This window comes from Dunckerocampus dactyliophorus, chromosome 8 (assembly GCF_027744805.1).
Source record: "Dunckerocampus dactyliophorus isolate RoL2022-P2 chromosome 8, RoL_Ddac_1.1, whole genome shotgun sequence".
In the NCBI taxonomy this organism is placed as follows: domain Eukaryota; kingdom Metazoa; phylum Chordata; class Actinopteri; order Syngnathiformes; family Syngnathidae; genus Dunckerocampus; species Dunckerocampus dactyliophorus.
The window spans coordinates 29,680,021-29,692,317 of NC_072826.1; the positions used below are offsets into that span (position 1 = coordinate 29,680,021).

General features: G+C 42.2%; 1 protein-coding gene across 3 annotated transcripts in view; it reads left to right on the forward strand.

Moving 5' to 3' along the window:
• The window catches only part of col7a1 (collagen, type VII, alpha 1), a 135,296-nt gene that overhangs the window by 110,301 nt on the left and 12,698 nt on the right, over positions 1–12,297 (forward strand). For 2 of the 3 annotated variants that reach the window (XR_008572235.1, XM_054784696.1), the window contains 14 exons: positions 53–97; positions 3,134–3,169; positions 3,301–3,336; positions 3,618–3,674; positions 3,749–3,820; positions 5,518–5,589; positions 5,723–5,758; positions 5,860–5,940; positions 7,907–7,960; positions 8,026–8,079; positions 8,157–8,219; positions 9,904–9,966; positions 10,039–10,155; positions 10,675–10,752. Coding sequence is in view for 1 of the 3 variants with exons in the window: in XM_054784696.1 (XP_054640671.1) it covers positions 53–97; positions 3,134–3,169; positions 3,301–3,336; positions 3,618–3,674; positions 3,749–3,820; positions 5,518–5,589; positions 5,723–5,758; positions 5,860–5,940; positions 7,907–7,960; positions 8,026–8,079; positions 8,157–8,219; positions 9,904–9,966; positions 10,039–10,155; positions 10,675–10,752 (864 nt within the window). In the remaining 2 variants the exon portion in view is untranslated. Of the gene's footprint in view, positions 1–52; positions 98–3,133; positions 3,170–3,300; positions 3,337–3,617; positions 3,675–3,748; positions 3,821–3,994; positions 4,147–5,517; positions 5,590–5,722; positions 5,759–5,859; positions 5,941–7,906; positions 7,961–8,025; positions 8,080–8,156; positions 8,220–9,903; positions 9,967–10,038; positions 10,156–10,674; positions 10,753–12,297 lie in introns of those variants that run through there. The other variant, XR_008572236.1, reaches the window with a different exon arrangement.

A 12,297-nucleotide genomic window follows, 5' to 3' on the forward strand; every position in this document is an offset into this window, starting at 1 on the left:
TCCAAGCGACCTCACACTGATACACTCACCTGATTTGTCACTCATGTTTTAGGGCGAGGAGGGTCGCCCTGGTTTGGATGGGGAGAGGGGGCTGACAGTAAGTATTTCTAGTCATAGTCTTGTCTCTGGCTGTTGTGGAGAATTGGCACCACAGCTTTTGTGTGTGTGTGTGGGGGGGGGGGGGCATGTGAATTATTTACAACGTATTTTATGTTGGTGTTAAGGATCACGTTTAACTGCTATACATTAGGTACCGTCCGCAAGCTATGAACTACTAAAAGCTATAAACACTGATGTTATCATCGGTTATCAAACCGAAGTCAAATGTTACAAATCACCCAACCGGCGCTAAAAACATTGCAGCTGTCTCTTGAGAATTTAGTAGGCCAGTGTACGAAACACTTTCTATGGAGACATGTGTACACTTACATCAGACCCGTGTGCTAAATAAATAAATGAACTAGACATGTACGTACACGCCTGATCAATATGTTAAGAGCACTTGAAAAATGTCAAGAATGCACGTTTTGCACTGTTGGAGCTTAAGGAGGTTCTAATTGGGGCTTCACAATGCAAAAACAAAAAATGGGAGTGATACAAAAAAAGCAACTTCTTTCAAAGAAGCATTAAAGTGAAATAGGCTGTTCATCAGCTGATCAAAAGTTGAGACCATAGCTTAAAAAACACTCCTTAGACATAAAATGTATAAAAAAGGAGTGAGTAGTGAGTAGCTGTGCCATTCTTGTTCATGAGGTGAAAAATGGCTTTGGTGTGTTTGATGCCAGTGTTTCCAGGAGGCTAGTGGGAATGTTGCTCCAGGTGGGGAAGATGCCTTCACTGTCTGGAAGTCATGTCCATTTTTGTAAATCCATCCCCAAATGTTCTCCATTGGATTTAGATGAGGGGAACACGCAGGATGGTCCAAAAGAGTGATCTTATTCCTCTTTGTGAAGTGCAGCGTTGTCCTGTTGAAAAAGCCAGTCATTACCACACAGACGAGGGCCTTCAGTCATGAGGGATGCAACATGTCCACATAACCGGCTGCCGTTTGACACCCCTGCACGACCTGAAGCTCCATTGTTCCATTGAAGGATCATGATGGTGGAAAACATCTGAGGAGGGATCTCCTTGTCATGCCAGTAACGTTGGAAGCCATCAGGACCGTCAAGGGAGAATAAAACTTTCCTGTCACCTTTCAATGTCCCATGTTTGGTGCTCTCCTGCTAATCCCAAACCTTGAAGGCGACCAGGCCTTTGAAGAGCTTTTTTCTTCTTAAAGGCCTTCTCTGGCAGATGGCGTCTGATGGTTGTTGGACCGCACTCAGCACAAGTAACAACCTTCATTTACCGTGTCTTGATGGGCAGCCAATGGGATCGTCCGGTGACATTTTTTTGGGTCTACCACTTGACTTTTTTGTTCCATGAGCCTCAGGATGTTTTTCAGAAGTTTGAATTGACTGTCTTACTGCATCCAACCTCAGCAGCAATGATGCGCTGCGAGAGAGAGGTCTTGCTTATGCAGCTCAACAATCCCATAGCCTTCAAAGAGAGAAAGCTTTTTTGCCTTTGCCATCAAGAGATGATGACAGTGTGAATACCTGACACTGAATCACATTCAATTCACATTTTTGCTTACGTTTTGCCTTCTAAAGGCTGTGCTCTTCAACGTTTGAGCAGCTGATGAACAGCCTATTTCACTTTAATGCTTCTTGACAATAAATTGCTGTTTTGCCTCACTCCCATTTCCTCTTTTTGCTTTTTGAATCTCTACTTAGAACCTCCTTAAGACCGAACAGTGCAAAATGTACGTTCTTGCCATTTTTCAACTGGTCTTAACATTTTGTATATAGAGTGTATATAGTTTGTTCTGGCCCCGATGTTGAGGTGCGGTGCACCAGTTTTTGAACACTTCACCTCCGTAAAAGGACAAAGATGAGTGCATATGATAAAAACGGCTTGCTGCCATTGTTCAGTGGAGATGAGAACGAGCTGCACTCAGCAACTATTAACGCTACACTTTAGGTTAGGAACTTTACGAAAAATAATGTAATCAAGTGTTCAAACTCTTACCGATGCACTCGCACCTTCCGAAAAACAAACGCTATAAACCCAGGGTGTAGCTTGTTCCTTGCTCTTATATGTTCTTGGTTCAATATATTATTCGATATTACACTCACTTGCGCTCATATTGCTCATTGCTCATTGCTCATATGAGCTCATATTGCTTATAATACAATATATTTTCCTTTTTACAGTTCAAAATGCCATTATAAATTAATTATTAAATGAATAATGTATTTCAATTATTGATTTATTTCATGAATCAAACAAGTGTCTCCTATTTTTTAATGCTATGAGATAAAGTACTACTTGTTAAAATTTGGTGTATTTGCCAAAAGTATTGGGAGGAAAGAAAAGGAAGAGAAGTATGTAAATCTGAAACAACTGCGATATTATGTTTGGATATATTTGTTCAAGTTTATATATTGGGTGATAAATATCTTAAATTTGAAAAAATGTCATTGGTAAATTAGCATTTCTTACCACATAGGTACCGATCCACAGGTACCGGGTATCGGTACTGTATCACTTCAAATGTGAAAGGTACCCATCCCCGTTTGAGAATGTTATTTATTGGAGAATTACCTGCCAGCAGATTGCAGTTTGATTTTTTATGCTTAATTTTTTAAATTATTTAATGATAATAATAAATCATAAACAGAGAATTTGGAGAGGAAAAAAAGTAGTTTTATTCTGTGTTATAAACAAAGAATAATAGGAGTGTAAAGGTGACTATAGGGGTGTTATTTCATGTCTACGGGGCCTGTATTTAGAAAGTCATAAAAAGGTTTTTTAAGCTACGAAAAATTTCCACTGACTCCCATTGAGCCCTGTATTGCGGAAATTGATCTGTTCTCAAAAAAATGTTACTTAAAAATCCTTAAAGTAACCAGGAAACATCATAACATTAAGGCCGCCTATATCAGTAATAGCTGAGTCACACAGATGGGGTATGATTCAATAAGCTCTGCTTCTTCCTGCTCCTTTTCGGACATGTTGAAAGAAGCTAAGGCATTATAAAGATGTTTTCCCATGCTGTATATAATTGTGTGTTTGTGCCGCCATCCATCAGGGTCCAGCCGGGCTGCGTGGTGCTCGGGGAGAGAAGGTGAATACCAATCACAGTCCTTTCCCCATTTGCTCATGTCATCCCAGAAGCGCTGTGCGCAAGTGAATTCCACTCTCATTGACGTCTGGGAGGATGAAATGTTTTGCTCTTTTTGTTGTTGTGGTTTTCAGGGAGATATGGGCCTGCAAGGAGACAAAGGAGAGAAGGTGTGTGTGCATTTTAATATCCAATAAGCTCTGCTGCAGCCGCCGCTCTCCTGTGGTGATTTGCATGATAGATGCATAATGCCAAACAAATAGACACTTTGAAAAAAAAAAAAGAAAGGAGAGAATGATGTGAAGAGGGAAGACAGGCCGTGATAGCCGAGGCCGCTTGGGGAGATTTACATTGCTGGGGGAAGACTTGAACTGCTAGTGCTGTACTGGAGTCCACAAGTCACTAATATCTTGCTTTAGCTTTACATTTACAGCAATATTGTCCCTCACAGGGCGACACCATGCTGGTGGGGGGACCTCCTGGCGAAAAGGGCAACAGTGGAGAACAAGTCAGTGAATGGCACAATATGTCACTATTGTTTATTGTTGTACAATGTAACCCTGCGCCGTCCTTTTGTATTAGGGTGACAGGGGGCCCAAAGGTGTGCAAGGAGAAAAAGGAGCAAAGGGTCAAGAGGGTCCACCAGGAGAGCAGGTATGATAGTTGATCCACGATGCAACTGCGTGATACTTTCACTTTTATCTGGAGATGCATAATATGGATAACCTTCTGCTTTTCAAGACCAACATAACTTTTGATATCTACTTTTTTTTTTGATCAACTGCACCTGTTGATTTGACATCACTACTACCACATCACTACTATCAGGAGAACCAGAGTATAGAGGGGAGGAAACCACCTACTGTGGCCCAGCAAGGTGCACTGTATTCGGGCACACGCTCCGAGCAGCCGGTGTGACGCCACGGAGGTCTCTGGCAAACCTTTTGCACTTTTCAAACGACGCGGCGCTAGCGTTTCAGGTGGCTGATAAGGTTTTTTGTGTGCTTGAGGTTTTTTTTCCCCTCATAGCAGAGCACGCAAATCATCTAGCACGCAAAATGTCATCCTCTCAAACAGCGAATGTTTCAGGGAAAATTACGACAGGCTGTTAACGGCACAGGCAGGAGAAAAAAGGAGCGCTTGATTTGCTCACCCGCACAATGCGGGTAATCTGGCCTCAATGGAGCATTTTTTAAACAAGCGGTTATCGGGTTGTCGGGACCCATCAGTTGAGAATCACGGCTCTATAGTGAATCACGACACATCTTTTCCACAGCAGTTCATCTCATGTGACACAAATACCCTTCATTTGAATACTTTGTAATGACGTTTTGAGAACAATCAGGTCTGATTATGCTTTTTTTTTCATCTGAAACATGAACTCATTCAATCCCAGCCATTTCTCAAAAGACAACCCTTTCAGTAGCGGCCTTTTTAGACGATTTTGACTGATCTTTCAAGGCACGCAAAATATTGTGTTGTCTGGCTGTATAAACATGGAACCTACCAAAAGAAAGATTAGACTCCCGTCTTTCATCAGTAAAAAAGTTTGTTTCTACCGTTTTCCGTTCTTTAGCAATCCGTAGTAGAACATAGGTGAGTTTCAGGAAAATATCAGTTCCCGACTAAAAAAAGGTTATTGTGAAAAGATATACAGTATTTCGAGCATAACTTTCACTTTGACACAAATGTTTTTTTCTTTGTGACAGCTCAAATATCTAAACAACTATACCAACATAAACAACACAAAAAAGGGGCTGATTGACATCAAAATAACAATTTATTTACAAATATAACACCATGAACTATTTATAATTTTCACATTTAGAACTGAACCATGTGTGTGCACGCGTGCGCGTGTATGTGTGCACGTGCATGCGTTAAAATGTCCCTACAACGCGTAACCTACACTCAAATATAACCTACACTACCTACACTCCTCCACGCTCTCTCACTTCTTCCTTCCTGTCACGTGTGGTTTTTCCGTCCACATGATCCCTGCCGAGCCCTTATCAAACGCATTTCAGCCACCTTGTGGCCGTTTTTATGACTTAAAATTGCTTTGAAGTCAAACACATTAGCGGCAAGTTGTGTCATCATTTTGCCTCTCGTGCAATTAAACGTAAATTTAAACGTAAAAGACGTATAAGTGCGTTGTTGGGATCGGGCATTTGGGTTTATAAAAACGTCATTCCTACAGTCAGAAAATCATTTTTTTCGTGGCGTAGTGGCGGCCCCGGCCATGTTTCTATTCCCTGAGGCGAGGCTGACTGTGCCCCAGAACTCCTGCTGTATGCGGTGCATCATTTATATCACCTGGCTTGTCTCTGCTGCTATGTATTGATCATCAGGGTCTGAGGGGAGAGCCTGGGGAAAGAGGATCTACTGGCTTCCCAGGTGCTCGTGGTCCTGGTGGGCAGAAGGCAAGGAGCGCTGTGCATGGATGATGATTATAATTAAATCTGTATTGGAATTAATAGCAAAGCCAGATAAGTAGTTGGTGCAGATAATCATTTTTACTGCTCTAATGACTGTAATTGTGCCTCCTCTCTGCAGGGAGAAGAAGGTCAGGCTGGCATGCCTGGTGAAGCGGTCGGTTTCCTCACATCTGCATATATTTCTAATTCTTCGCTGTCTGTTTGGCTGAGCAGGACAGTGAGCGATGAGTTCTTTGTCTTCCTCTCGTCTTCCAGGGTATGCCAGGAAAAGACGGGCTGCCAGGTCGCAAGGGGGACAAAGGAGAGATCGGCGTTGTCGGAATGAGAGGGATTAAGGTGCTTTGACATCTTTCATCATGGCATGAAATGAATAGGATTGTGGATTACAGATTGGATGTGAACATCTGCTTTTTCTCATCACATCAGAAGAACTTTTTACGTGGATAAAAATGCAGGTTTTTTGTTAGCATTGTTAGCATTGCAAAGTATTTTTCATAGTTTCTTTGATTTCAATCAGAGATGCACGATATATATTTTTTTTCAAACTGATACCGTTCTGCTTCTCAAGACCGATATGGTGCTGATAACAAATAACTTTTAGATATTTACTTTTTAAATTTAGATTTAAGTATAGTTGGTGCACACCTGGAGGTAAGAAGGACTGCAACAAATTAGGATTTGACCGACTGTACCTGTTGATTTGTCCTAATCAAATACAGTGGTGTGAAAAAGTGTTTGCCCCCTTCCTGCATGTTTGTCCCTCTTCAATGTTTCAGACAAACAAAGTCAAACAACACAACTGAACGCAAAATGCAGTTTTTAAATGACACTTTGTATTATTAAAGGAGAAAAACCTGCATCGCCATGTGTGAAAAAGTAATTGCTCCCCTCCCGTTAAAACATAACTTAACTGACATTAATTGAGATCGCTCAGGTTGGAAAAGTATAAAGCCATTTCGAAAGCTTTGCAAACCACAGTGAGAGCCATTATCAACAAATGGACAAAACATGGAACAGCGGTGAACCTTCCCAGGAGTGGCCGGTCAACCAAAATGACCCCAAGAGCACAGCAACAACTCATCCGAGAGGTCACAAAAGACCCCACAACAACACCCACAGAACTGCAGGCCTCACTTGCCTCAGTTAAGGTCAGTGTTCATGACTCCACCATAAGAAAGACACTGGGCAAAAACGGCCTGCGTGGCAGAGTTCCAAGACCAAAACCACTGCTGAACAAAAACAACATTAAGGCTTGTCTCAATTTTGCCAGAAAACATCTTGATGATCCCCAAGACGTTTGGGAAAATACTCAAAAGTTGAACTTTTTGGAAGGTGTGTGTCCCATTACATCTGGCGTTTCAGAAAAAGAAGATCATAGCAACAGTAAAATATGGTGGTGGTAGTGTGATGGTCTGCTTCAGGACCTGGAAGACTTGCTGTGATCAATGGAAGCATGAATTGTGCTGAAGGAGAATGTTGGTGACCTCAAGCTGAAAGCAACTTGGGTTCTGCAGCAGGACAATGATCCAAAACACACCAGCAAGTCCACCTCTGAATGGCTGAAGACTTTGGAGTGGCCTAGTCCAAGTCCTGACCTGAATCCCAATTGAGATGCTGTGGCATGACCTGAAAAAGGAAAAGCCTCCAATGTGGCTGAATGACAACAATTGTGCAAAATTTCTCCCCAGCGCTGGAAGAGACTCATTGCAAGTTATCACAAACGCTTGATTGCAGTTGTTGCTGCTAAGGGGGGCCAACCACTTATTAGCTTTAGGGGGCAATCACTTTTTCACACAGGACCATGTAGCTCAGGACTCAGGAAGGGAGCAAACACTATTTCACACCTCTGAATATTAATATTAGGTACTTCCAACAATAAGATCAATTGCAATAGTAGCAAAGAGTGTGCTCCATTTGGGGAGGACTGTAGTGTAAAGTCAACATGCATGTGTGTGTATAAAGGCACTGCCATTTGCACGCAGATGAGCAACCTGGTGCACCATTTTGCTGTCACTTGTACAGTATATATCTCTGTCTGCTGCTGCTATTCCCCACCCCCACCCCCACTTATCTCACTTTTATTTATAACTGTCCTCTCAATAGCCATCATCAAGTACCATTTTCATGTCCATTTGCTGCGCTGGTCTTGATGCACACACCCTGTGTGTGTTTGAGTGAAAGTGCATCAGGCCGGGTGGAAGGTGAAAGCACCGATGGTCTGCTTATGGACTCTGTCACCCCTCTGTGGTGCAATTTTTGATCCCTTTTGTTACTCACGCACCTTTCACGTTTGCGTTTCCAGGGCGACCGTGGACCCAAGGGGCTTTGTGGAGGTGATGGACCCAAAGGAGAGAAGGTTAGAAGAAGGAAAGAAAAGAGCAAAAAAAAGCAAGTTGCTGAAATGTGTGCTTTTCTAATCAGGGAGATGGAGGCTTTCATGGGCGACCAGGCCTACCTGGAAGGAAAGGTGAACAGGTAAGGCAAAAAGGCAAAGACAGCTTTCATTGTGGGACTCTCTGGCGTTGTCACCCAAAATGCGTTCATGTGTTCAGGGGGACGTCGGCCCTCCTGGAGCCCCTGGCATCCCAGGAAAAGAAGGTCTAATAGGTCCTAAGGTGCGTACTGTGACCTGCTTACACACTGTGTGCTTTACATTCGCTCACAAAAGGCAAAACTGCACACCGATTCCATGCAGTGTGTGGTGTATGGTTTGAGCAATGTTCTCTTTGGCAGCCAGTTTATTTTTAGTCCTCGTCATTTGGACGAAAATCATTCTTGTTTTAGTCACTTTTTCTATATGCAAGAGTTTTAGTCCCGATTTAGTCGTCCAAAACTAAAAAGTTTTAGTTTTGCTCAGTTTTGGTTTAAAAAAAAAAAAAAAAAAAAGTAATAATAATAATAATAATAATAATTAAAAAATATAATTTATGTGGATAAGTATTGGAAATGGGATTTTCCAAAAATTGAAAAAAACAGCTATAATTTTACGAGAATTAGGCCCAAATATTAAGAGAAAAAAGTCATATCGTAATGAGAAAAAAGTCACAATTTTGTGAGAATAAACTCGTAATATAATGAAGAAAAGTGATCTAATTTTATTACCGAAGAGTATTTTTTAAAAGTCTGTATTTTTATGAGAAACAAAACAAAATAAAGTAGTAACTTTTGGAAAAGTAGGTTGCGGAAAATAAAAATAAAATAAAGTCAATATATTATGGGAATAAAGCCATAATTACAAGAAAATTTACAAGAAGCGCTTAATTAGCGCTATCATGATGGATGTTAATATGCTAATGTTAAAATGCTAACATAACGATACTAAAATTTTTTGCATTTTCAGAGGTAGGCACTTATACAAACACTTAGCGCTATCATGCTAGGTGTTAGCATGCTAATGTTAGCATACTAACAGAATGATAATAACATTTTTAGTGTTTTCAGAGGTGGGCACTTATGCAAACACTTAGCGCTATCCTGCTAGGTGTCAGCATGCTAATGTTAGCATACTAACATAATTGTGCTTACATTTTTAGCATTTGCAGAGGTAGGCACTCATACAAACACTTAGCGCTATCATGCTAGGTGTTAGCATGATAATTTTAGCATACTAACATAATGATACTAACATTTTTAACATTTTCAGTGGTAGGCACTTATACAGATACTATCATGCTAGGTGTTAGCATGGCAACGTTAGCATTTTAGGATTGTTAGCATTCTTGAAGTCTTTCAAACCCTTCAATGGTATGTTTTCATGGTCGAAGAATCTTAATATGTAAATAAAATGAATGTAGGACTAATATTTATGGTGTAAATCACAATATATGGCGCTTTTCTAGTTTGACACTGTAGTCAGCTGTACACTGACTACTTTACCTTGTGTCATTCCTTCATCCATCCATCCATTTTCTATACCGCTTCATCCTCATTAGGGTCGCGGGGGCATACTGGAGCCTATCCCAGCTGACTTCGGGCGACAGGCGGGGTACACCCTGGACTGGTCAAACAACCATTCACACTCACATTCATACCTATGGACAATTTAGAGTCTCCAATTAACCTAACATGCATGTTTTGGAATGTGCCCGGAGAAAACCCACGCGCACACGGGGAGAACATGCAAACTCCACACAGAAATGCCCAAGGGAGAATTGAACTCAGGTCTTCCCGATCTCCAGGCTGTTCCTGTGTTGGGCAACATGCTAACCACTAGACCACCGTGCGGCCGGTCATTCCTTCAGTGTCAAATTAAATATTTGCAAAAAGCAGCAAATATTCAATGTTATTGGTCCTTTCTAGGGGGACCGTGGTTTTGATGGTGTTGAGGGCCCCAAAGGAGCTCATGGAGAGAAAGGCGAAAGGGTGAGTTGTGGCTTAATCTACCGACAACATGTGCCTAACTAACCTGCCCGTGTGTGCCTGTGAACCGTGCAGGGTCCACCTGGTATCCCTGGCCCTCCTGGTCCCAGAGGAGTGGATGGGGTACCTGGACTCACAGGCCCTCAGGGACCAGGCGGCGCTAAAGGCCCTGAAGGACTCCAAGGACAGAAGGTGATGAGTTGTTTTTGCTTTTGGGAAAAACTAGCAAATAGAAAAATGACAGGGAGCAGAGAGTAGCTGCATGTATTTTGAGAGTTGTAGCACAAAGTTGCGTCAAGTGCTGTTGCGCGCGTGCACTTCCTTGACGGAGCTGTGATTGACAGCTTGACTTTGACCTGTTCGTCTCCTCCATCATCACGCTCATAAATAAAAAAGCTCCTGACAGGAGAGTGATACGGCTCTGATGATTGCACTTTCAAAGTCGGATCCTTTTTTAAACGCGCACTCTTAAAGGATGACATTGAACTTCACATGGTAATCGGATTTACAAGAAGCTCTCCAGAAAATGTGGCATTTGCAGCGGCATGCATAGACTTACACTGCATTCATTTATTCACGCGTTAATGCAGGGCACAGGTATGAACTCTCTCATGTATTATCATTGTCGTCTATGCTTGGCATGCTAACTACATCACTTATAGATAATGAGTCACCATCATTCAGGCTTTTTTTTCCTATTTTCTGGATTAGGGAGAGAGAGGGCCTCTTGGTCCTGCCCTGGTGGGCCCACGTGGTATTCCTGGCATCCCAGGGGAGCGTGGAGAGACGGTTGGTGTTTTCCTTTCCTTTTCAACCCATAAGAACCCAGAGAGACCAAGTGGAACACATCGAACGCATTTTTGATGTATTTTTTTTTCTAACATGCTATAACTGTCATCCCACGCTCACGGCGGTTCTTTGTTTCCAGACCCGGTCTTGATAAGTGAATTTCTGCAAAGTAGAATTCCTTATGCATAAATCCAATATGTTCCTAGTTAGTGCACAGAAAACCTGTGTGTGACCTTCTAAATATGGATTTTAACATTATTATAGCCCTCTAGACATGAAATAACACCCTTAGAGTCACTTTTACACTCCTATTACCCATTATAGTAGACATAATATAGACTCACACATGTTGGCACTGGGAGAGTCCCTTATTGTTGTTCCTTTTTGACTTCCAGTTTGTGTACAGTACTTCCTGCGATGGCCATTGTCTCATCACTGTAACATTACTGACACCTAGTGACCAGTGTAGAATACTACATATCACAACGTGTCTTTGCACTGTTGGATCTTAAAGAGGTTCTAAGTAGAGCTTCAAAATGCAAAAAGAAGAAATGGGAGTGAGGAAGAAAACATTTGAGTAAGCAGTTTATTGCAAGCAAACATTAAAGTGTTCATCAGCTGATCATCAGCCAAAAAAAAAAAATACTAAAATAGAAACAAAATGTGTAAAAAGGAGTGAGTAGTGAGTAGCTGTGCCGTTCTTGTTAATGAGGTGAAAAATGGCTTTGGGTGTGCTTGATGCCAGTGTTTCCAGGAGGCTAGTGGGAATGTTGCTCCAGGTGGGGAAGATGCCTTCACTGTCTGGAACTCATGTCCATTTTTGTAAATCCATCCCCAAATGTTCTCCATTGGGTTTAGATGAGGGGAACACGCAGGATGGTCCAAAAGAGTGATCTTATTCCTCTTTGTGAAGTGCAGCGTTGTCCTGTTGAAAAAGCCACACAGACGAGGGCCTTCAGTCATGAGGGATGCCCCCTGTGACAACTCCACATAGCCGGCTGCCGTTTGACGCCCCTGCGCAACCTGAAGCTCCATTGTTCCGTTGAAGGATCATGATGGTGGAAAACATCTCAGGTGGGATCTCCTTGTCATGCCAGTAACGTTGGAAGTCATCAGGACCGTCAAGGGAGAATAAAACTTCCTTCCACCTTTCAATGTCCCATGTGTGCTGCTCTCCTGCTAATTCCAAATGCTCAAATTTTAAGAGCTTTTTTCTTCTTAAAAGCGTACTATGGTTACTGGACTGCACTCGGCACCAGTAACAACCTTCATTTGGGCCAAGGATGGCCCCGTGTCTTGACGGACAGCCAATGGGATCCTCCACTGACATGTTTTAGGGTCTACCACTTGACTTTTTTGTTCCATGAGCCTCAGGATGTTTTCCAGAAGTTAGAAATGACCGTCTTACTGCATCCAACCTCAGCAGCAATGGTGCGCTGCGAGAGAGAGGTCTTGCTTGCGCAGCTCAACAATCCCACCGCCGTCTTCAAAGAGAGAAAGCTTTTTTGCCTTTGCCATCAAGAAATGGTGACGGTGTGAATACCT